This window comes from Scyliorhinus torazame, chromosome 8 (assembly GCF_047496885.1).
Source record: "Scyliorhinus torazame isolate Kashiwa2021f chromosome 8, sScyTor2.1, whole genome shotgun sequence".
Lineage (NCBI taxonomy): Eukaryota > Metazoa > Chordata > Chondrichthyes > Carcharhiniformes > Scyliorhinidae > Scyliorhinus > Scyliorhinus torazame.
In genome coordinates this window covers 74776054-74802371 of record NC_092714.1, presented here as the reverse complement: position 1 = coordinate 74802371, position 26318 = coordinate 74776054, and the positions used below count along the sequence as shown (strand labels likewise).

Here is a 26318-nt window from a genome sequence, read left to right as displayed (position 1 = left end):
TCCTACTTTTTCATGTTTTCTCTTCCCTCAAGAATTTGATTCCTTGTTGGTGTGCGATTCCACAAGTGCCAATATCCTTGCAGTAGTTTGGTCAAATGGCCATTATATACATGAATCTAGAACATGAGTCAACAGGCTAAATGACCCCCAAAGGAAAGGCATCACACCCTTTCCCAGTATATTTGTATGAGTATTTTGTTTGCTAATGAGCAATCAAAATAGGAATCCTGATAAATGTACTTTCCCCCTTACTTTGGATTAGTTATAGCATCATACCGCCTAAAGCCTGGCCTCCTCTTATCACAAACCCTGCCTGCTGCGTTCTCCCCCTTTTCTATAGTACTGAGTGCATGTCAGTTGTGAGCCTAAATTACTTCCCACTGTGCAGTTGCTTCCTCTAAGTTGCTCTATTCCAGATGTGTGAGACTCAACTACTGTTGCCAAAAGCCATTGCAGGCACAAAATATTTCTCAATTTCCTCAAGTACTTCAATTGCCTTCCTGCCACTGCTGTATACATAGCCAACAAGGCACCCAACCCACCCCAAGCAAGCAGGAGGAGGTGGGATGACATTGGGATTCTGGTCCGACGTTTTATTCCTATTTTTTTAATGTCCTCTCCCCCCCACACCTCCAATGGCCTGGGAACATTTTATGCAGTAGGAGGAAATGAAATATGGCTTAGTTAATCATGACTAATGATTAAAAGTCATTAATGAACCCTAGTTGGTTGGATGAATGAAGGACTTCTAGGAACGAAAAGGAGAGTTATTGGTTTATTACTGACACATGGTGTCTTTTCCTATATGGGGCGAGATAATTAGACCTGCGTTAATGTCCTTTAGATGGCAGCACAACTATTGACCAAGCTAACCAAGTCCTGAATGATATATCTGCCAGAATCTGCCTGCAAGAGATGGGGAAATAACCAACAAAAGGATAAACCTATTTTGCCTCACCCCATCAATCTTATCGGTCACAGATATTTCTATCATTGACAGTGTGATTGGGAGTGACCACTGTACAGTCCTTGTGGAGACAAGTCCCGCACTCTTGCTAAGGGTATCCTCTATCGCACTCTGCTAAATGGAATAAATTCAGATCTGACCTGGCTGCTCAAAATTGGGCATCCATAAAGCACTGTGGGCCATCAGTGGCAGAATTGTACTCCACAGTGTTAACCTTGCGACCCAGCAGCAATCGCTCTCTACCATTACCATCAAATCCAGAGGATCAACCCTGCTTCAGTGAAGAGTGCAGGAGATCACGCTCGAAGTGACACCAAGCATAACCGAAAATGAGGTGCGAACCTGGTTAAACTACAAAATGGGCTTGCATTCACACTTAACAGTGGAAGTAACATGCTATAGACACAGCTAAGCAATCCTGCAATCAAGAATCTAGATCAAAGCTCGAGTTCTACCACATTTGGACAAAAACATCACAGTGGGAGAGGTTACAAGAACATTCTCACCTTCAATGATAGAACCCAGCATGGCAGTGTAAAAGTCAAGGCCAGAACTTTACCAACCATCTTTGGTCAGTGCGCCGAGTAGCTGATATGTGTCAACCGCCTCCTGAGGTTTCACACTTCACAGATGTCATTCTTCAGCTCATTCAATTTACTCCATGAGATAACAAGAAACAGCTGATTGCATGGGCTGCAATAAAGGCAGTGGACCCCAACTACATTCTGGCTGTAGTGCTGAAGGCTTGTACTCCAGAACTAGCCACGTCTCTAGCCAAACTCTGAGTCATAGCTATCATAAAGGAAGATGGTTGTGGTTGTTGGAGGTCTCAGCCTTGGAACATTGATAATCTTTATTAGTGTCACAAGTAGGCTTGCATTAACAATGCAATGAAGTCACTGTGAAAATCCCCCACACTCTGGCGCCTGTTCGGGTACACTGAGGGAGAGTTCAGAATGTCCAATTCACCTAACAAGCACGTCTTTCGGGACTTGTGGGAGGAAACCGGAGCATCTGGAGGAAACCCACGCAGACACTGGGAGAATGTGCAGACTCCGCACAGATAGTGACCCAAGCCCAGACTCGAACCCGGGTCCCTGGTGCTGTGAAGCAATAGTGCTAACCGTGCCAACCGCCGGACTTCCTCGGGCCAACGATTTAGCCATCTTCAACTGTTCCATCAATAATTTTCCTCCCATCATAATGTCAGATATGGGGATGTTTGCTGCTCATTGCACAGTATTCAGTTCCATTTGCAACTCATCTGCTAATGAAACTGCCCACATGTAGGGACAGCCTTCAGGCTTAGACTGGTGAGTACATTCGTGTCAGGCAATGACCATCTCTAACAAAAGAGAATCTAAGTAATTCCCCTTGCTATTCGGTGGCATTGCCAATGCTATATCCCCATCATCAACACCCTGGTGGCCACTGTTGATTGGAAATTTATGTGGACCGGCCCATTAAAAACTAGCTACACGAGCTAGTCAGAGGAATGGAATATTACTGTGACTAACTCATCTCTTAACTCGTCAGAACACTTCCACCACAACAGGTACAAGACATGGCTATTATTTCTTTAAAGGATTTTAGTTGCTGTATTGAAACTTTCTAAGCAGTGCATATGCTGAACTGTTTTTACCTATCATGGTGAACATAAAATAATTCACAATAATGGAATTGTTAAAGCTGGGTATTTCAAAAAATAGTTCTGCACATTAGAGAAGCATGCAGATATGATTAGTATTGAAAGCAGTGCAGGAGTTTATTTGCATTTTGAACAGAATGAGAATGTGACACTGTAAAATACTGATTTCCTTTGTCTATACTGCACTTTAAAAGTTAATTCTTAATTCTTACCTGACAGGGTTTCAGTATATTAAGGTACTTCTTCAATATAGTTGTAGAAATAAATTATGACGCTGATGTCATTTTTTATGAACTCCAAAGGTCCCATGGAATTTGAAGCCTGTATCTTTATTGATTTGCTTTTTAAGGAAATTTTCATTTGGTAATTTATGCCTCTCATTTTTAAGCGGGGAGCCGAGGGTTGTGAGAGACAAATGCAAAATGGAGTTGAAACGCAACCAGATAAGCAATGATCTTATTGAATGGTGGAACAGGCTCGTAGGACTGAGTGGCTTATTCCTGCTCTTAAGTCACTGTTCCTGTGATGACTGCAATCGCTATTATCGAACGACAATTATTTTAAACTCATTCGTCCTGTTTTGAAGAAAGTGCAGCTTGACAGACATTTGCTCATGAAAGGCCACCTAAATGCAATGCTGGAAAAAAAGTGCAGCTTCTGTGTTCCATCACCCATTACACCATATTAAAGGGCTAGCAATAGTGCTGTTAAGTGGCACAACCTGTGAACTTATATTATTTGTCTCTATATGAAATGTTTCTGTTGAGAATGTTCAATTAAATGATCAAAGTAGAAGCTTAACTGTTGTGATCTCATTTTACTTGGACTAGAACTGTGCACATCTATCTTTTCCAACTGTTAACTACTGGCTCATGTCCCATCTTGAGCTACATGCAGAGCACAATAGACCCCTAAATATGTTGTGAAATCCTGTTTTGCCCACAAGAGTCCCCTCCCCCTTACTCCATGTTTTCTGTTGGACGTGGTTTTCTAGTCTATGCAATTGTCATTTCCTTGTTCTCTTTGTGACAGCAGTGTTCAGAAAGCATCTTTCACTCCTGTTTATGTGGGGTTCCAGCTCCAAGAACAAAAGCTGTAAAAGTTTTAGTTACTCGGAGCTTTAGGGTTGTTTCGATTGAAACTTGTTTTAAATAGTTTCTTTTTTCCTCCCCTTGCCACCGCAACTACAGAGAAAGTATCGTGCTGCAAAGGAAGCCTATGAACAACTTTTGCAAACTAAGAATCTTTCCGCACAAGTGAAAGCAAATATACTGCAGCAGCTCGGTAAGTGTCTTCGGCTCTTTTGTTTTTAATTGCCTTTTGTAATCGAAAATTATCAAATTTCTGTATAGGAAGACGGTGTTGAGACAGTCACAGGGTGTTGCATATTGACAGTAAAGTGTGTTTCAATCCAGATGCAAATCATTAAAATTAATTTAAATTTAGGATATTTTGCATACGACTTATTGCAATAGAATTTGTATTTTAATTTCATTTTGTTTATTAACATTTTATTTATTTGTAAAGCCATATGGCTGATCAACTCCAAATATGGACAATGAAGTAGCTCAGTCAAAATGAGTACAGTGTTGAGTTGGAGTAATATGTATTTCTCTCTTTTGAGAGATCTATACCATCAGGCCCATCTTGTTCGCCTTTCCCTGGGCCTCTATATGACCATATCTGTCCTGTTCCACAGCCTTAAATTACAATGAAGTGATTTACAACCTGATCTAGCTAGGCTACACCTCCCAGTTAAATATAGTTTTGGAGGAACAAAATAAAATGTTTACTTATCAGGCAGTTAAACTTTCCTTCTTTCAAAATGGTGTTATTGTACATAAATAACTTCTGTAACTTCACTTTAGAATTACATCTACAATGTTTGAAACCTTTGAAAAGAATATCTGCACATGTGTTGGAAATCCTTTGCTTTTCTGTGATGATCTTCTATTGGTCATTTTGTATGATTCAGATAATGTTTACTTCAAATGCATATTGTTTAATTACATTGCGGATGACTTAACTTGGCATTACTGCACCCACATGTGGAATTCTTCCTTCATTTTCTAGCATTACTTTGGCATTCAATATTATTTAAAAATTGGCTTTCAGTGGTATTTAAAAATTGGTTATGTAACTGGTAGGTAAATATTTGGTAGTGAATTTTAAAATAGTTTTTCAGTTATGGAAAAGAAGATGCATGCCATTCACATAAGCTTTAAAATGTCTGTACACCTCTTGAATATTTAGGATATGGTCTTCTCTTCATAAGATATATGGCAATGTGTTCACACCAACGTTTGTTCCAGAACCATATTCTGTGAACACTTTAGTTTGTTTTAAATCATGCTGTTCACTGTTCATTTTGTATAATTTTATGTTTGGGCCCTTTACACTATTATATTAGCAGAAACCATGAGTATAACTTCGCTAATGTTGGTCTTACAATAAGTAAGTTAAATTGTTATTTTCCTTTAGCTTCAGTACTCAACAACTGATTTTAATTTCTAATTTAACTTATTTACTGCAATTCATATTGGCCTGTGCTTTCAAATCTCTTCTCCAAAGTAAATTCTGTTGTAACTTTATTTTAAAAGTCTCACCAGACACACTTGGCTCTTTGGCCACAAGTTGGGGATTGATTGCAGTTTCCATTAGCTGGGAACTAATCACACCAGAGTGGTGTCCTGTCATAAATCTATTCACATTGCTTTTGGAGCTGTTTTGCCTCCTATCTCTGCCATGTTGCTATGGCAATTCCATTGTTGACTTCTAACCACAGGTGCTTAAAATGCTGGCTTCTTATTGAAGCAGTATCTTCCAAAGGAACTTGGGAAACATTTTATGCTTGGTTGCTGCCTCTGTTCTCTACCCACTGTGTTTTTATGTCTGTTTCACAAGTTGGGTTGTTTATGTTAAAGTGATGGCTTTAATCAGGCTAACCTTTAAACACCAAACTGCAAATGTACTAAACCTTCATATTAATATTCTTCTACGTAAGTTCTTCCAATTCCGTTCTGCTTATGTAAGATTAAATAATTTTACGTTTTGTCTTCAGAGGCTTTTTAACCTTTTAAATTATCTATGTTTACTTCTAGCTCTGCTGAAAAACTGTTAGTTGTGAATCGGAAGCTTGCTGTGAAGTGCACTTTTTCCATGTAGTGTGCATGCCATGTGTTTGCTTTCTCTGTATATGGATTGACTAGGCGGACAGCTTTCTTCATCTGCTCAGAAAGCGATTACATAACTGTGCATTATGTTGTTAAAGTTTCATATCTGAAGACTTCTGAATTTCATAGATTATATAATTTGATAGCCCAAAGCAAGTGGTACATTTTTCATTACTGATTTCTTATGGGTGTTATTGCATTGGTGTGATGAACATCCCAATTTATACTGAAATGGCTGTTTTATGGTTTACCAATATTATTGATTGGGGTAAATACCTATTTATCTTAATCCTCTGTAAAAGGAACATTCAAATTTAGTTTAAATTCCAAAGAAAAAATTATATTAATGCCAGATGCATCTGCAAACATTCCATCCTTTCCTCCTTCATCCCCATTGCCCATGGGTAAAATTTCCATTAACTGTATTAGGCTCCACCTGTTTTATTCTCGGAATTGTATATCAGATAAATGGAAAATGGTGCGCAAAGCTGAAAGAGTTGTAAACTGGAGGATGGAATTGTTCTTCAAACAGGAAGATGATCCGTTTTCTCCCCCTCATATAGAAAAGGACAACGAAGCAGATTGGAAGTGTACCTCCTGTAATATCCAAAAAGACGAAGGCTTATGGACCATAAACATATGCAGAAATAAGGATGAGGTTTAATCAGGAAGTATAGAATATCTTAACCAATTGTGTATGCTAAATTGCCCACTACTTCTCCAGTGCGAATTTGTCTACCCTATTGGCAAGTGTCTGAATGACGTACTGAATCATTCCTGTTTCATGGAGCCAAAATGTCTCCACTATTTGTTGCTCTTTCAGAGAGCAGGCATGGTCGGCCAACAAAATGGCCTCAACAGATTCTATGATTTTATTAGCTGTCTTGGAATACTGCAGATCTCTCTGGTTTTAGTAACAGATTCTTGTTTGCCGTAGAGAATTGACTTTGTTTCAGCCTTCAGTCATAGGTTGGTCACATTTGAACCACTTTAACTCCAGAGAGAAACTGCTTGCCTGTTTTTTGCACCCACTGCCAGAAATGTCGTCCATAATTGTGTGTTGTCGTTGTGACCTGTCGGTGTTGCACATTTCTGCCATGGGTGATCTTGCGACCGAGTGGGCAATTATCGACCTGCATATCTTTCGGCATATGGTGCAGGATGTTCCATGAGATAGTGGGATCCGAAGTACAGGATTTGCTTTCTTTTATTTAATCTCAGCAGGATTTGCTTATTTTTATTTAGTCTCTGCTTGCATTCTGTCTCATTATTAAGGTGTTGGGACTCAAAACATGATGCAGCTTTATGGGTACTGTTACCATTGAGGTTTATACGGTTATGATGTTTTGGGACTGTATCTTTAAATTCAAGGTGAAATGAATGGGGTCAAGAGACCCTTTCTGCAGCCTGTCTGACAGCAAGCCTGGGTAGTTTGATTTTAAGAGATTAAAGTGGGTTCCAGATTGTTTTACTAGGATGGAGTTGTAAGGAACTTGCACTTCAATGGCACCAGCCTGTGTGTTAACAGCGGAGACCAGAAAAGTGATGATAATTGTCAGGCTGTAAACAATTGCGGTTTAAACTGTCCATTTAATTCCGAGATGAAAATGTATTGCATATTCTTTTTTTTTAAATTTTAGAGTACCCAATTCATGTTTTCCAATTAAGGAGCCATTTAGCGTGGCCAATCCACCTAGCTTGCATATCTTTGGGTTGTGGGGGTGAAACCCACGCAAACACGGGGAGAATGTACAAACTCCACACGGACAGTGACCCAGAGCCGGGATTGAACCTGGGACCTCAGTGCCGTGAGGCAGCAGTGCTAACCCACTGCGTCACCGTGCCACCCTTTGTATTGCATACTCAAGGACAGCTAATTGCATCTCTACCTAGATGCACTGACTATATCTTTCAGGTTTCAATGGGGAAGAATGCAGAGGAAGTCATTTTCAAGATCAGGTTACAGGCGTTCCCAGAATATTTATGAATATCACAGATGTGTTTTTAATCTGACTGGATCCAGGGGCGAGGAAGAAACTAGAAACTAAAATGTTTCTGGTTTGCCACACAGGAATGCGGGAGTGAGCTTGCATTCCGGTGGAAAAGACCAACTTTATGAGGAGTTTAAAATAAGACCGGAAGAGTAGCCTAGCTTTGGCCGCAAGGAGAATATTCACAGGGGAAGAGAACTTCACTGTGTACGGCAGTTCTGGAGTTAGATGCGAGCAGACCAAAAGGAAAACAGGAATAAACCCTTGGAAGCTATGTGCGTGCTACAGCTCTCCTGTGAATGGTAGTCACTCGTGGATTCTACCACAGGGTATTGGAGGATTTCCTGCAATGTGTCAGCTGTCACTGTGGATTTGTGATTGAGGAATTGTTCAAAATGTTCTTTCCAGTGTTGATGGATGGTATTGTCATCTTTAAGAAGAGAAACACCATCCTGCGTGTGAAGGGGATTTTGCTCATTTGATCTTGGTCTATAGATTGCCCTGGTGGCTTCAAAACCTCATAAGACCATAAGATACGGAGCAGAATGAGCCCTTGGCCCATTGATTCAGCTCCGCCATTCAATCATGGCCGATATATTTCTCATCCCCATTCTCCTGCCTTCTCTCGATAACTGCTGAAACCTCTTAATCAAGAATCTATCTTTGCCTTAAAGACACTCAGTGACTTTGTCTCCACCGTCTTCTGCGAAAATGCATTCCAGAGATTCACCAACTCTGGCTGAAGAAATTCCTCTTCCTCGCTGTTTTAAAGGATCATCTCTTCAGATCATAAGACATAGGAGCAGAATTAGGTCACTCGGCCCATCGATTTTGCTCCGCCATTCAATCATGGCTGATATTTTCTTCATCCCCATTCTCCTGCCTTCTCCCCATAACCCCTGATCCCTTACTGATCAAAAACCTATTTATCTCTGTCTTAAAGACAGTCAGTGATTTGGCCACCACAGCCTTCTGCGGCAAAGAGTTCCACAGATTCACCACCCTCCGGCTGAAGAAATTCCTCCTCATCTCTGTTTTAAAGGATCGTCCTTTAGTCTGAGATTGTGTCCTCTGCTTCTAGTTTTTCCGAGTCTGAGGCTGTTCACGGGTTCTAGTCTCTCCTAGTGGAAGCATTCTCTCCATGTCAACTCTATCTAGGCCTCTCGGTATTCTGTAAGTTCCAATTAGATCCCCCTTCATCCTTCCAAACTCTATTGAGTACAGACCCAGAGTCCTCTACTGCTCCTCATATGACAAGTCGTTCACTCCCGAGATCATTCTTGTGAACCTCTTCTGGACACTTTCCAAGGCCAGTGCATCCATCCTTCAATACGGGGCCCAAAACTACTCTGTGTTCCAAACGGGGCTGACCATAGCCTTATACATCCTCAACTGTACATCCCTGCTCTTGTATTCTAGCACATTTGAAAAGAATGCTAACATAGCATTTGCTTTTCTAACTGTTATAACCTGCCTGCTTACCATGGGGGTGGGACTAATGACAATCCCACAATCCTGTGGGAGTATGAGCTTCCCCAATGAGGGGGGGGGGGCGGCGAAATCATTAGCAGACTCCCTGTATAAATAAAGGTGGCCAGTTTGGAACTAGCAGGAAGGAGTAAGCAGCAAGTGAGGTTGCTGCTGTTATGTATATATATGTTATTGTAAATAAATTTTATTTCTTGTATCCTTGAAACTCGTGCTGGATTCTTCGTGGCCCTCACAAAACTGGCGACGAGGATTAAAGTGAATAGCTGTCTACACTGCTGAAGCCACCTCCCTGGATTATTGTTGGATACAGGTTGGAAGTTTTCTATTACACCATGCCTCTGTACGGACGTTTGGATGTTTTTGATGCTGTGCTGGAAAGCTGGAACCAGTATGCACAACGGATGCGTTACTATTTTCGGCAAACAATATCACTGAAAATGAGCACCAGGTGGTCATATTGCTCACCGCCTGCGGCCCGCATACGTTTGGGGTGATTAGGAGTCTTACGTACCCAGCTGCGCCGGACACCAAAACGTTTGAGGAACTTGCGAATTTAGTGGGGCAGCATTTTAACCCAGCCCTGTCCACGATAGTCCAACGTTACCGGTTTAATACCGCTGAGAGGACCCCAGGAGAATCCCTTGCCGATTTTCTATCCAGGCTACTAAGGATTGCGGAGTACTGTGACTATGGTGAGACCTTGTCAGAAATATTATGCGACCGTTTGGATTGCAGTATAAACAATGCGGCCACCCAGAGAACGTTGTTAGCTCAGCCAACATTGACTTTTCAACAGGCCATTCAAATAGTATTATCCCGAGAGAGTGCAGAACGAGGAGTGCAGGAGATACAGGGAATGGAAGTGCATGCCTTGGGGCGCAAGCCCTTCCGTCCGAAAATGTCCCCCCGCACCCCTGCGGTACCTTGGGTAAGATGACGTCCGGATCGACGCCAGTGGCCGTCGGACATTCCTCCCCGAAGGGAGTCTTCTCCAGAACCAATGGATGAGAACCCATGTCCATGTCAGACTTGTAGGTGCGGACGCCGGACCTGGGGGCGCCGGAGGCGCCGTCGTTCCGACCGAAACTGGGACCAGCCCAGGGGCCGTACCTACCATGTGGATGAACCTGCGGCGACTACTCCTGAGGACGTGGAGACGGTGGACGACTGCCTGCAGCTGCATTGTGTGGCAGCTCCCCGTGTGGCCCCCATTAAGGTGACAGTACGGGTCAATGGTCACCTGCTCGAGATGGAGTTGGACACTGGCGCAGCGGTCTCCGTGATCGCCCAGAGAACATTCGACCACATCAAGCAGGGTATACAGACCCTTACATTTAAAAAAAAATATATATATTTTATTAAAGTTTTTCAATCAGTTTTTTCCCCCTTACAAATCAAAAAAGATAAATTTAAAGTACAAGTAACATGATAACTACAATCTAACATTGAGTAACTAACTAACATGGTAAACTAACCAAACAACATAAAATGAACCCGTCCCCCATCCCCCTCCCAGAACCCGAACATCTTACACCCCCTCTCCCCTGGGTTGCTGCTGCTGGTCACCTATCTTCCCTCTAACGTTCCGCTAGGTAGTCGAGGAACGGTTGCCACCGCCTGGTGAACCCTTGAGCCGATCCTCTCAGCGCAAACTTAATCTGCTCCAGTTTTATGAACCCCGCCATATCGTTTATCCAGGCCTCCAGTCCGGGGGGTTTCGCTTCCTTCCACATAAGCAAAATCCTACGCCGGGCTACTAGGGACGCAAAGGCCGCGACATCGGCCTCTTTCGCCTCCTGCACTCCCGGCTCATCCGCAACTCCAAATAAAGCTAACCCCCAGCCTGGTTTGACCCGGACCTTCACCACCTTCGAGATCACTCCCGTCACTCCCCTCCAATACCCCTCCAGTGCCGGGCATAACCAAAACATATGTGTGTGGTTCGCCGGGCTTCCCCCGCACCTCCCACACTTGTCCTCCACTCCGAAGAACCTGCTCAACCTTGCTCCCGTTATGTGTGCTCTATGCAGCACCTTAAATTGGATCAGGCTAAGCCTGGCACACGAGGAAGAGGAATTTACCCTGCTTAGGGCATCAGCCCACAAACCCTCCTCAATCTCCTCCCCGAGCTCTTCTTCCCATTTTCCTTTCAGTTCGCCCACCAGCTCCTCCCCCTCTTCTCTCATCTCCCGGTATATCTCTGACACCTTGCCCTCCCCGACCCACAACCCCGACAGCACTCTATCCTGGATCCCCTGTGTCGGGAGCAGCGGAAATTCCCTCACCTGTTGTCTTGTGAACGCCCTCACCTGCATATACCTAAAGAAATTTCCCCGGGGCAGCTTATACTTTTCCTCCAACGCTCCCAAGCTCGCAAATGTCCCGTCTATAAATAACTCTCCCACTCTCCTGATTCCCAACTGGTGCCAGCTCTGGAATCCTCCATCCAGCCTCCCTGGGGCAAACCTCTGGTTGTTCCTAATTGGGGACCCCACCAAGGCTCCCAGCACACCTCTCTGTCACCTCCATTGCCCCCAGATACTTAATGTTGCCGCCACCACTGGGTTCGTGGTAAATCTTTTTGGTGAGAGCGGTAGTGGCGCCGTCACCAGCGCCTCTAGACTCGTCCCTTTACAGGACTTCATCTCTAGTCTTTTCCACGCCGCTCCCTCTCCCTCTATCATCCATTTACGAATCATCGCCACATTGGCGGCCCAGTAGTAGTCGCCCAAATTCGGCAGCGCCAGTCCCCCTCTGTCTCTACTACGTTGTAAGAACCCCCTCCTTACCCTCGGGACCTTCCCTGCCCACACGAAGCTCGTGATGCTCCTGTCTATTTTTTTACAAAAGGCCTTAGTGATCAGTATAGGGAGACACTGGAACACAAATAGGAATCTCGGGAGGACCATCATCTTAATTGCCTGCACTCTGCCCGCCAGTGACAGCGGCTGCATGTCCCACCTTTTGAAATCCTCTTCCATTTGTTCCACCAGTCGTGTCAGATTAAGTCTGTGTAAGGATCCCCAGCTCCTGGCTATCTGAATCCCCAGGTATCGAAAGTTTCTTTCCACTCTCCTTAGCGGTAGGCCATCTATCCCTCTACTCTGGTCCCCAGGGTGTATCACAAAAAGTTCACTCTTTCCCATGTTAAGCCTATATCCCGAGAAATCTCCGAACTCCCTCAATATCTGCATGACCTCTGTCATCCCCCCCCACTGGGTCCGCCACATACAGCAGTAGGTCATCCGCGTAGAGTGACACTCGGTGTTCCTCTCCCCCTCTAATCACCCCTCTCCATTTTCTGGAGTCTCTCAGCGCTATGGCCAGTGGTTCAATTGCCAACGCGAACAGTAATGGGGACAACGGGCATCCCTGTCTTGTTCCCCTGTATAGTCGAAAATACTCTGACCTTTGCCGACCCGAGACCACACTTGCCGTTGGGGCCCCATAGAGGAGTTTGACCCAGCTAACAAACCCGTCCCCGAACCCGAACCTCCTCAGCACCTCCCATAGATACTCCCACTCCACCCTATCAAATGCCTTCTCTGCATCCATTGCCGCCACTATCTCTGCCTCCCCCTCTACTGGGGGCATCATTATCACCCCTAATAGCCGTCGCACGTTGACATTTAGTTGTCTCCCCTTTACGAATCCTGTCTGGTCTTCGTGCACCACCCCCGGGACACACTCCTCAATCCTCGTTCCCAGCACCTTTGCTAGCAACTTGGCGTCCACATTTAGCAGTGAGATTGGCCTATAGGACCCGCACTGCAGCGGATCTTTATCCCGCTTCAAAATTAGCGATATCGTCGCCTCCGACATTGTCGGGGGTAGGGTCCCCCCTTCTCTGGCCTCGTTAAAAGTCCTTACCAACAGCGGGGCCAGCAAGTCCACATATTTTCTATAAAATTCCACCGGGAACCCATCTGGTCCCGGGGCCTTCCCTGCCTGCATGTTCCCCAGCCCCTTGGTAACCTCGTCCACTCCAATTGGTGCCCCCAGGCCTTCCACCTCCTGCTCCTCCACCCTCGGGAACCTTAATTGGTCCAAAAAATGCCGCATCTCCTCTTTTCCCTCCGGGGGTTGGGACCTATAAAGTCTTTCGTAAAAGGTCTTAAACACCTCGTTTATCTTCCCTGCTCTCCGCGCCGTAGCTCCCTTTTCATCTCTAATTCCCCCTATCTCCCTCGCCGCTGTCCTCTTTCGCAGCTGATGGGCCAACAGGCGACTCGCCTTTTCCCCATATTCATATCTCATCCCCTGTGCCTTCCTCCACTGCGCCTCCGCCCTCCTAGAGGTCAAAAGGTCGAACTCCGTCTGGAGTCGTCGTCTCTCCCTGTATAGTCCTTCCTCCGGGGCCTCCGCGTATTCTTTATCTACCTTTAAAATCTCCCCCAGTAATCTTTCCCTTTCCTTGGCCTCTATTTTCCCTTTGTGGGCCCTGATGGAGATCAGCTCTCCTCTGACCACCGCCTTTAGTGCTTCCCATACTACTCCCACTCGGACCTCCCCGTCGTCATTGGCCTCCAGGTATCTCTCGATACATCCCCGCACCCTTCCACAGACTCCCTCAGCCGCCAGCAATCCCACATCTAATTGCCAGAGTTCACGCTGCTCCCTCTCCTCTCCTAGTTCCAGGTCCACCCAATGTGGGGCATGATCTGAGACAGCTATGGCTGAATACTCAGTTTCTTTCACCCTCGAGATCAGTGACCTTCCCAAAACAAAGAAATCTATCCGGGAATACACCTTGTGAACATGGGAGAAGAAGGAGAACTCTTTGGCCTTCGGCCTAACAAATCGCCATGGATCCACTCCCCCCATTTGGTCCATAAACCCCTTAAGCACCTTGGCCGCTGCCGGCCTTCTTCCGGTCCTAGATCTAGATCTATCTAACCCTGGGTCCAGCACGGTGTTGAAGTCTCCCCCCATTATCAGGTTTCCTACCTCCAGGTCCGGGATACGTCCCAGCATCCGCTTCATGAATCCCGCATCATCCCAATTCGGGGCATATACGTTAACCAACACGACCTCCGTTCCCTCCAGTCTGCCACACACCATCACATATCTGCCTCCGCTATCTGCTACAATGCTCCTAGCTTCGAATGATACCCGTTTCCCCACCAGTATGGCCACCCCTCTGTTCTTTGCATCCAGCCCTGAGTGGAACACCTGTCCCACCCATCCTTTCCTTAACCTAACTTGGTCCGCCACCTTCAGGTGCGTCTCCTGAAGCATAGCCACGTCTGCCCTCTCCTTTCAAGTGCGCGAACACTCGGGCCCTTTTAATCGGCCCATTTAGGCCTCTCACGTTCCATGTGATCAGCCGCACTGGGGGGCTACCTGCCCCCTTCCCGTGTCGACTAGCCATCACCCTCTCTAGGCCAGTCCCACGTCCCGGTTCCGCGCTCCCACCCGTTCCCCAGGTGGCGCATTCCAGCCCCGACCACCCTTTCTTTAACCAGTTCCTCTTTGATTTCTGCAGCAGCAACCCAGTTATCCTCTCCCCCCCCCCCCCCCCCCCCCCGATAGATCCCCATCTAGCCATGATTGCTCCCCCCATATTACTTGCGAAAGTCAGCTGACTTCAACTGACCCCGGCTTCTCCCGCTCACTCCTTGACCCCCCCCCCCCCCCGGTGTGGGGAACTCCCATCTACCTTGCGCCTATCTTCCCGCCATCACCTTTCTGGCGTGGGAACAAGGACAGTAAGCCCCGTATTCTCTATAGTTGTCCCGCCCCTTGTGGCGCAGTCCCTCTACCGCCCCACTCCCATTCCCCATCCCCCGCCTATGTCTCTTCTTTCCCCCCACCGGCGCCCACATTTCTTAGTGTCCCCCCCTTCCCAATTTACATCCCTATATACATCGGCATTGTCATGTCCCCTCTAACATCAGTCCCTCAGTTCCGACCCAGTTTCTCGTTTTTAATAAAGGTCCATGCTTCTTCCGCCGTTTCGAAGTAGTGATGTCTCTCCTGGTACGTGACCCACAGTCGCGCCGGCTGCAGCATCCCGAACTTCACCTTGTGTAGCACCTTCTTGGCTCGATTAAAACTCGCCCTCCTTCTTGCCACCTCCGCACTCCAATCCTGGTACACCCGTACCACCGCATTCTCCCATCTACTACTTCGTACCTTTTTGGCCCATCTCAGAACCACTTCTCTGTCATTGAAGCGATGAAATCGCACGATCGTCGCCCTAGGTGGTTCTCCCGCCTTTGGTCTCCTCGCAGGGACCCGATGAGCCCCTTCCACTTCCAAGGGGCCCGAGGGGGCCTCCGCTCCCATTAGCGAGCTTAGCATCGTGCTCACGTAAGCCCCGCAGTCCGCTCCTTCCACTCCCTCGGGGAGACCCAGGATCCGAAGGTTCTTTCTCCGTGCTCTATTTTCTAGGGCTTCAATCCTTTCAATGCACTTTTTGTGGAGCGCCTCGTGCGTCTGCGTTTTGACCGCCAGGCCCAGGATCTCGTCTTCGTTGTCCGTCACCTTCTGCTCCACCACGCGGAGCTCCATCTCCTGGGTCTTTTGTACCTCCTTAAGCCCCTCAATTGCCTGTAGCATCGGGGTCAGCACCTCCTTCTTAAGCAGCTCCGTCTTAAAAATTCGCCTTGGTCCGGCCCCCATGTCGCCTGGGCTTTCTCCGCCGCCATCTTGTTCCTTTTTTCCTCCTGTCCCTATCTTCGAGGATTCTTCGCGATCTGGCCGCCGCCGCCGGTACTTTCCTCTTTCGTTGGGGGGGGACTCCCTCTTGTCTCACCCCACACCGGGTTTCGTCCTGAAAAAATCCCCGCTGGGGCTCTTAAAAGAGCCCGAAGGTCCGTTTGAGCTGGAGCCGCCGAAACGTGCGGCTTAGCTGGACATCGCCGCAACCGGAAGTCCACAGACCCTTACATTAACCGATACACATGCCAGGTTGGCCACCCACACGGGGGAACCATTGGACATCGCAGGAACTACGTTAACCCCTGTTGTTTATGGATGCCAGGAGGGGCGTTTCCCACTTATCGTGGTGCGCGGCCATGGCCCAGCCTGTTGGGTCGGGACTGGTTGCGCCATTTGCGGCTGCAATGGCAGCACGTCCTCCAAACAGTTTCTGAAGGGTTGACTGAGGTGCTAGGACGATACCCAGATGTATTTCAGCCCGGTTTGGGGAAAATAAAAGGGGCCGTAGCCCGTATCCAAGTCGAACCAGGAGCCACGCCGCGCTATTTCCGGGCGCGCCCGTTGCCTTACGCCTTGCTCGAGAAGGTAGAAGGGGAGCTCACTCGTTTGGAAACTTTGGATATTATCAGGCCCGTCCGTTTCGCTGACTGGGCAGCACCAATTGTACCTGTAATGAAGCCAGATGCCACAGTTCGCTTGTGCGGCGACTATAAACTTACAGTGAATACGGCTTCCCGACTCGACCGATATCCAATGCCTCGCATAGAGGATCTCTACGCAAAGCTTGCAGGTGGACTCTCATTCACAAAGTTAGATATGAGTCACGCCTACCTACAGTTGGAGCTGGACCTTGCCTCCCGACCATATGTAACGATTAATACACACCGGGGCCTGTAAGAATATACACGTTTGCCCTTTGGCGTATCCTCTGCCTGCGCTATTTTTCAACGCGTTATGGAAGGCATTTTGAGAGGTTTACCATGTGTCGCTGTCTACTTAGATGACATTTCGATCACAGGGACGCGGAGCAGGAACATTTGGAAAATCTGGAGGCTGTCCTTAGACGCTTTTCGGAGGCTGGAGTCCGTTTACGTCGCACAAAGTGCTATCTTTCAGGCGAAGGAAGTAGTCTACCTGGGTTATCGGGTGGACGCGAAGGTTTGCACCCCGTCGCAGAGAAGGTGCGCGCGATTCAACAGGCCCCCGCCCCGACTGACACTTCGCATCTTCGTTCTTTTCTTGGCCTCGTAAACTATTACGGGAAGTTCCTCCCCAATTTGGCAACTACGCTGGCCCCGTTGCATCTTCTGCTAAAGGAAAATCATACCTGGGTTTGGGGTCAGCCGCAAGAAACCGCTTTCCGGCGGGTAAAACAACAATTGTCGTTGTCTGGGTTACTAACCCACTATGATCCTGGAAAGCCGTTGTTCGTCACGTGATGCATCCCCGTATGGTATTGGGGCGGTCCTGTCCCACTAGATGGAAAATGGGGCCGAGCGGCCGATAGCTTTCACTTCCCGCACATTGACTGCAGCGGAAAAAAAGTACACGCAGATCGAGAAGGAGGGCCTGGCAGTGGTCTTTGCGGTGAAACGTTTGCACCAGTACGTGTATGGCCGCCACTTCACTATCGTGACTGATCATAAGCCTCTGCTGGGACTTTTCAGAGTGGATAAGCCAATACCGCCCATTGCTTCCGCACGGATCCAGCGCTGGGCTTTGTTGCGCGCTGCATATGAGTGTTCTCTGGAGCACAAACCAGGAACGCAGATGGCGAATGCCGACGCATTGAGCCGATTGCCTTTATCGACGGGCCCCATGTCGACCCCCACGACCGGTGAGGTGGTTGCAACCCTAAATTTTATGGACACCTTGCCTGTCACGGCATCACAGATCCGTGCGTGGACCCAGACGGAGCCAGACCTGTCAAAGGTTCGACACATAGTCCTCTATGGTGGGCAGCATAGACAGCTCCCAGGCGAGTTGCGGGCATTTTCCTCCAAGCTGTCAGAATTCAGCGTGGAAGACGGCATCCTCTTGTGGGGGACGCGTGTGATTGTCCTGGAAAAAGGACAGGAGCTAATACTAAAAGACTTGCACAATGGGCATCCAGGTGTGACCAAAATGAAAATGTTGGCCCAGAGTTATGTTTGGTGGCCAGGCCTCGTCGCTGACATTGAGAAGGTGGCCCAAAGCTGCTCCATTTGTCAGGAGCATCAGAAGCTTCCGCCGGCCACGCCCCTACATTACTGCGAATGACCAGTGCGGCCTTGGGCACGCTTGCATGCGGATTTCACCGGCCCTTTTCAAGGATCCATGTTCCTTTTATTAATCAACGCCCAGTCTAAATGGCTAGAGGTGCATAAGATGCTAGGCACAACGTCCTGCGCAACAATTGAAAAGATGCGTTTGTCTTTTAGTACACATGGCCTCCCCGAGGTGCTGGTCACGGATAACGGCACTCCATTCATCAGTGAGGAGTTTGCGAGGTTCATGAAGATGAACGGCATACGCCATATTCGCACTGCCCCTTACCACCCGGCTTCAAATGGGTTGGCGGAGCGCACAGTGCAGACATTCAAACGAGGCCTAAAAAAGCAGTCTTCCGGGTCAATGGACACGAGACTGGCTCGCTTTTTGTTTTCGTATAGAACCACCCCCCATGCGGTGACTGGGGTAGCTCCCACAGAACTCCTAATGAGCCGGAGACTTCACACCCGCCTTAGTATGGTTTTCCCAGACATTGGCACAAAAGTACGCCGCACACAAGAACGGCAGGGACAGGGTTTTTCTCGGCATCGGCCAATTCGGCAGTTTGCACCCGGTGACCCAGTGTTCGTTCGAAATTTTGCTGGGGGTGCCCAGTGGGTCCCTGACGTAATCTTTCGCCAAACGGGCCCTATATCTTACCAGGTGCAAGCCCAGGGTCGTCTCCAGCGCAAACATGTAGACCGGCTATCCCTTCCAAAGATTCCCCGCCCCCGGAGATCATTTCTACAGCCGCAGAGACCAGAGACAATGGCAAGTAGTCCTCACAATCCTCCTCTGGTGCCTCACTCAAAGTCTGCGCAGGTCGTTACAGAACCACACGGAGATAGAGACGCCGAGATGACAGAGGCAGCAGACTCTGACTCCGAGATGGAGACACAGGACGCATCAGAGGGGGAATCCTCGGGCCCACGGGCCGTGGATGTACAACCGTTACGCTGTTCATCACGGAAGCGCCGGTCTCCGTCTCGTTACACGCCGCCCGATCCAGCGCCTCGTGCAAATGGTGTCCGGCCTGCGGCAAAACGAGTCCGACGCCCTCCTTCGCCAGGGTCTTCGGTGGATTCCTTGGATTTCGGGGGGGAGGGATGAAATAACCTGCCTGCTTACCATTGGCTGGGGACTAATGACAATCCCACAATCCTGTGGGAATATGAGCTTCGCCAATGAGGGGGGTGGAGAAATCATTAGCAGACTCCCTGTATAAATAAAGGTGGCCAGTTTGGAACTAGCAGGAAGGAGTAAGCAGCAAGTGAGGTTGCTGCTGTTGTGTGTATATATATGTTATTGTAAATAAATGTTATTTCTTGTATCCTTGAAACTCGTGCTGGATTCACCCTCACAAAACTAACTATCAACTGAACCTGCATGCTGACCTTCAGATAATCCTGAATTAGGGTTCCTTGAGCCCCTTTGTGCTTTTGATTTCCAAAGCATGTTCCCATTTGGAAAATAGTCTACGCCCCTATTCTTCCTACCAAACTGCATAACCTCACACTTATCCGCATTGTATTCCATCTGCCACTTCTTTCTATCTGATTTAGCAGCCCCCTGTACGGCACCTTTTCAATGGCCTTCTGGAAATCTAAATAGATCATGCCCACTGGTTCCCCTTTCTCTAACTTCCTTGTTACCGCTACAAAGAATTCTAACTGATTTGTCAGACATGACCTCCCCTTGACGAATCGATGCTGACTCAGTTCTATTTTAGCATGCACTTCTAAGTACTCCGCAATATCATCCTTACTAATAGACTTTCAAATCTTACCAATGATCGAAATCAGGGTAACCGGCCAAAAATTTCTTGTCTTATGCCTCTCTCCTTTCTAAACAGGAGTGTTTACATTAGCCATTTCCCAATCCTCTGAGACCCTCCTTGCCTCCAGTGATTCCTGAAAGATCACCACCAATATACCTTTACGATCTCCAGTGCAGCCCATCCGGTCCGGGTGATTTAGCCACCTTCAAACCTTTCAGTTTCCCCAGCATCACCGTCTTAGTGATGGACACTAGACTCGCCTCTGCCCCCCCTGACTCTCTTAGCACTCGTGTCGTCCACTGTGAAGACTGATGCAAAGTACCTATTTAGTTCCTCTGCCATTTCTTTGTTTCCTATGACTACTTCTCCAGCCTCGTTTTCCAGTGGTTCAATGTCCATTCTTGCCTCCCTCTTACCTTTGATATATCGGGGGGAAAAATCTCTTGCAATCTTCATTTATATTGCACATATTATGAGCTTACACTAATATTTCATCTTCATCCTCCCCTTATTGCTTTTTAGTTGTCCTCTGCTTGCTTTTAAAGGTTTCCAATCATCTGACTTCCCACTAATTCTCACCGCCTTGTATGCTTTTTGTTTTACTTTTATGCTGTCCTTGACTTCCCTTGTCAGCCATGGTTGCAATGTCCCCTCTTAGCATGTTTTCTCCTCCTTGGGATCAATTTCTATTGTGCCTCCTGAATAACTCCCAAAATTCCTGTCATTGCTGTTCCACTGTCATTCCTGCTAGGCTCCCCTTCCAAAGAAGTCTGGCCAGCTCCTCCCTCATATCTGTGTAGTTGCCTTTACTTAATTGTAAAACCATTGCATCTGATTCCAGCTTCTCTCTCTCAAATTCTATCATATGGTCACTTCTCCCTAAGGATTTATTCACCTTAAGTTCCCTAATCAAGTCTGCCTCATTACACATCACCAAATCCAGAATTACCTGTTCCCTAGTGGTCTCTACCACAAACTGCTCCAGAAAAACATCTCTTAGACATTCCACAAATTCCTTTTCCTGGGATCCACTACCAACCTGATTTTCCCAGTCCACCTGCATATTGAAGTTCCCCATGATTATTGCAATTATGCCTTTTCTATCTCCTGATTTATTTTCTGTCTCACATTCTAACTACTGCTAGGAGGTCTATACATAATTCCCATCATGGTCTTTTTTCCTTTGCGATTCCTCAACTCTATCCATACAGATTCATAGAACATTACAGCGCAGTACAGGCCCTTCGGCCCTCGATGTTGCACCGACCTGTGAAACCACTCTAAAGCCCATCTACACTATTTCCTTATCGTCCATATGTCTATCCAATGACCATTTGAATGCCCTTAGTGTTGGCGAGTCCACTACTGTTGCAGGCAGGGTATTCCACGCCCTTACTACTCTCTGAGTAAAGAACCTACCTCTGACATCTGTCTTATATCTAACTCCCCTCAATTTAAAGCTATGTCCCCTCGTACTAGACATCACCATCCGAGGAAAAAGACTCTCATTGTCCACCCTATCCAATCCTCTGATCATCTTGAATGCCTCAATTAAGTCACCTCTTAACCTTCTTCTCTCTAACGAAAACAGCCTCAATTCCCTCAGCCTTTCCTCATAAGATCTTCCCTCCATACCAGGCAACATTCTGGTAAATCTCCTCTGCACCCTTTCCAATGCTTCCACATCCTTCCTTTAATGCGGCGACCAGAATTGCATGCAATACTCTAAATGCGGCCGCACCAGAGTTTTGTACAGCTGCAACATGACCTCATGGCTCCGAAACTCAATCCCTCTACCAATAAAAGCTAACACACCGTACGCCTTCTTAACAACCCTCTCAACCTGGGTGGCAACTTTCAGGGATCTATGTACATGGACACCAAGATCTCTCTGCTCATCCACACTGCCAAGAATCTTACCATTAGCCCAGTACTCTGCCTTCCTGTTATTCCTTCCAAAATGAATCACCTCACACTTTTCTGCATTAAACTCCATTTGCCACCTCTCAGCCCAGCGCTGCAGCTTATCTATGTCCCTCTGTAACTTGTAACATCCTTCCGCACTATCCACAACTCCACCGACTTTAGTGTCATCTGCAAATTTACTCACCCATCCTTCTACACCCTCCTCCAGGTCATTTATAAAAATGACAAACAGCAGTGGCCCCAAAACAGATCCTTGTGGTACACCACTAGTAACTGGACTCCAGTCTGAACATTTCCCATCAACCTCCACCCTTGGTCTTCTTCCAGTTAGCCAATTTCCGATCCAAACTGCTAAATCTCCCTGAATCCCATGCCTCCGTATGTTCTGCAGTGGCCTACCGTGGGGAACCTTATCACTTTACTGAAATCCATATACACCACATCAACTGCTTTACCCTCATCCACCTGTTTGGTCACCTTCTCAAAGAACTCAATAAGGTTTGTGAGGCACGACCTACCCTTCACAAAACTGTGTTGACTATCTCTAATCAAATTATTCCTTTCCAGATGATTATACACCCTATCTCTTATAAACCTTTCCAAGATTTTGCCCACAACAGAAGTAAGGCTCACTGGTCTATAGATACCGGGGCTGTCTCTACTCCCCTTCTTGAACAAGGGGACAACATTTGCTATCCTCCAGTCTTCTGGCACTATCCCTGTAGACAAAGATGACTTAAAGATCAAAGCCAAAGGCTCAGCAATCTCCTCACCAGCTTCCCAGAGAATCCTAGGATAAATCCCATCCGGCCCAGGGGACTTATCTATTTTCACACTTTCCAGAATTGCTAACATCTCCTCCTTATGAACCTCAAGCCCTTCTAGTCTAGTAGCCTGAATCTCAGTATTCTCCTCGACAACATTGTCTTTTTCCTGTGTGAATACTGACGAAAAATATTCATTTAGCACCTCTCCTATCTCCTCGGACTCCAAGCACAACTTCCCACTACTGTCCTTGACGGGCCCTACTCTTACCCTCGTCATTCTTTTATTCCTGACATATCGATAGAAAGCTTTAGGGTTATCCTTGATCCTACTTGCCAAAGACTTCTCATGTCCCCTCCTGGCTCTTCTTAGCTCTCTCTTTAGGTCCTTCCTAGCTAACTTGTAACTCTTGAGCGCCCTAATTGAACCTTCATGTCTCATCTTTACATAAGCCTCCTTCTTCCTCTTGACAAGTGTTTCGACTGCTTTAGTAAACCACGGTTCCCTTGCTCTACCACTTCCTCCCTGCCTGACAGGTACATACTTATCAAGGACACGCAGTAGCTGTTCCTTGAACAAGCTCCACATTTCCATTGTGCCCATCCCCTGCAGTTTTCCTCTCCATCCGATGCATCCTACGTCTTGCCTCATCGCATCAAAATTGCCTTTCCCCCAGATATAACTCTTGCCCTGCGGTATATACCTATCCCTTTCCATCACTAAAGTAAACTTAATCGAATTGTGGCCGCTATCACCAAAGTGCTCACCTACCTCCAAATCTAACACCTGTCCTGGTTCATTACCCAGTACCAAATCCAATATGGCCTCGCCTCTCGTTGGCCTATCTACATACTGCGTCAGGAAACCCTCCTGCACACATTGGACAAAAACGGACCCATCTAAAGTACTCGAACTATAGCGTTTCCAGTCGATATTTGGAAAGTTAAAGTCCCCCATAACAACTACCCTGTTGCTTTCGCTACTATCCAGAATCATCTTTACAATCCTTTCCTCTACATCTCTGGAACTTTTCGGAGGCCTATAGAAAACCCCTAACAGGGGGACCTCTCCTTTCCTGTTTCTAACCTCAGCCCATACCACCTCAGTAGACGAGTCCTCATCAAACGTCCTTTCTGCCACCGTAATACTGTCCTTGACTAACAATGCCACCCCTCCGCCTCTTTTACCACCTTCCCTGAGCTTACTGAAATATCTAAACCCCGGCACCTGCAACAACCATTCCTGTCCCTGCTCTATCCATATCTCCGAAATGGCCACAACATCAAAATCCCAGGTACCAACCCATGCCACAAGTTCACCCACCTTATTCCGGATGCTCCTGGCATTGAAGAAGACACACTTTAAACGACCTTCCTGCCTGCCGGTACACTCCTGCAACTTTGAAACCTTACTCATGACCTCACTACTCTCAACCTCCTGTATACTGGAGCTACAATTCAGGTTCCCAAGCCCCTGCTGAACTAGTTTGAACCCTCCCGAAGAGCATTAGCAAATTTTCCCCCCAGGATATTGGTACCCCTCTGGCCCAGGTGTAGACCATCCCATTTGTAGAGGTCCCACCGACCCTAGAATGAGCCCCAATTATCCAGAAATCTGAAACCTCCCTCCTGCACCATCCCTGTAGCCACGTGTTCAACTCCTCTCTCTCCCTATTCCTCGTCTCGCTATCATGTGGGACGGGTAACAACCCAGAGATAATAACTCTGTTTGTCCTAGATCTAAGTTTCCACCCTAGCTCCCTGAATTCCAGCCTTACATCCCTATCCCTTTTCCTACCTATGTCGTTGGTACCTATGTGGACCATGACTTGGGGCTGCTCCCCCTCCCCCTTAAGGATCCCGAAAACACGATCCGAGACATCACGAACACCTGGCACCTGGGATGCAACACACCAACCGCGAGTCTCTCTCGTTCCCACAGAATCTCCTATCTATCCCCCTAACTATGGAGTCTCCAATGACTAATGCTCTACTCCTCTCCCCCCTTCCCTTCTGAGCAACAGGGACAGACTCTGTGCCAGAGACCTGTTCCCCATGGCTTACCCCTGGTAGGTTCTGTCTCCCCCCCCCCCCCCCCCCAAACAGTATCCAAAGCGGTATACTTGTTACTAAGGGGAACGACCACAGGGGTTCCGTGAACTGACTGCTTCCTCCCAGTCCCTCTCACCGTCACCCATCTATCTTTATTCTTCAGAATAACTACATCCCTGAAGCTTCTATCTATGACCACCTCTGCCTCCCGAATGACCCGAAGTTCCTCCAGCTCCAGTTCCCTAACGTGGTTTCTGAGGAACTGGAGATGGGTGCACTTCCCAAGATGAAATCAGCAGGGACACTGACGGCATCCCTCATCTCTGACCCTGTATCTCTTCTTGCTATCTATTTAATTTAATTTCTTACAAACAATGCAACCCCGCCCCCTCTGCCTATCTGCCTGTCTTTTCGATAGGCCAAATATCCTTGGATATTTAGATCCCAGCCCTCTTCCCCTTGCAGTCACTTCTCTGCCCAAACATCGAACCCGCCAATTTCATATGCTCAACAAGCTCATTTACCTTGTTTGGTGTACTGCGAGCATTTAGGTACAACACCCTCAGTCTCTCTCTCTCTCCTTTCCCCCCCCCCCCCCCCACCCCCCCACTATTTAGTTTAAAGCCCTATCTACAGCCCTAGTTATGCGATTCGCCTGGACTCCGCTTGATTCAGGTGAAGACCATCCCATCGGAACAGCACCCTCCTTCCCCAGGACTGGCGCCAAGTCTCATGAATTCAAACTCATTTGTCCCACACCAACCTAAGCCATGCATTTCCCTTTTGAATCTTATTGACGCTGTGCCAATTAGCTCGTGGCTCAGGTAATAAACTGGAGATTATTAGGGGCTTATTAGATTATTAGAGATAAACAGGGGCTGTTTAGCACAGGGCTAAATCGCTGGCTTTGAAAGCAGACCCAGGCAGGCCAACAGCACGGTTCAATTCCCGTAACAGCCTCCCCGAACAGGTGCCGGAATGTGGCGACTAGGGGCTTTTCACAGTAACTTCATTTGAAGCCTACTTGTGACAATAAGCGATTTTCATTCATTTCATTACTTTTTGGTTCTGCTTTTTAATTTAGCCCCTATCTGCTCATATTCATTCCTTCAGAAGAACCTCTATCCTTGTTCTACCTATGGCTAAAAATTGTTGGCTCTCTTGGGCTGTCTCTTCTTACCGGAAGTCCTTCATCTTTCAGATTTGTCTTTGGGCATCAGTCTTGAGCTGTTGAAACACTGCCTCCTTCATACTTTGTCAACAGCAGGACAGAATTTGCATTGGCTTTTCCCACACCATTTTCCCAGTTGCTCAGACCCCCATTTTCCCAGTTATTCTGCTCGGGCACCAGTCACTGCCAACCCTGGAATTAAAGTACCCAGGAGGATGATTTTTCTTTTGGGATGGCAGTGAGGATTTCATCAAGATCAGAATAGAACATTTTCTTGACACCTTCACTGGAGTCAATGGTTGGGCATAGGCGCTGATGGTAGTGGCATATTGGTTACAGCAGAGCTGTGGGTGAAGTGTCATGAATCTTTCATTTCTACATTTAGGGAGCTCTGGCAGTGCATCCAAGATCCCATTGGCAAAAGCCAATTCTATGAACATGAGGA

General features: G+C 47.2%; 1 protein-coding gene across 5 annotated transcripts in view; it reads left to right on the top strand.

Annotated features, from left to right (window-relative positions):
* kdm6a (lysine (K)-specific demethylase 6A) overlaps positions 1–26318 on the top strand; it is a 444294-nt gene that overhangs the window by 280786 nt on the left and 137190 nt on the right. For 4 of the 5 annotated variants that reach the window (XM_072513832.1, XM_072513833.1, XM_072513835.1 and 1 more), the window contains one exon: positions 3806–3899. In XM_072513832.1, coding sequence (XP_072369933.1) covers positions 3806–3899 — 94 coding nt within the window. Of the gene's footprint in view, positions 1–3805; positions 3900–9478; positions 9581–26318 lie in introns of those variants that run through there. The other variant, XM_072513836.1, reaches the window with a different exon arrangement.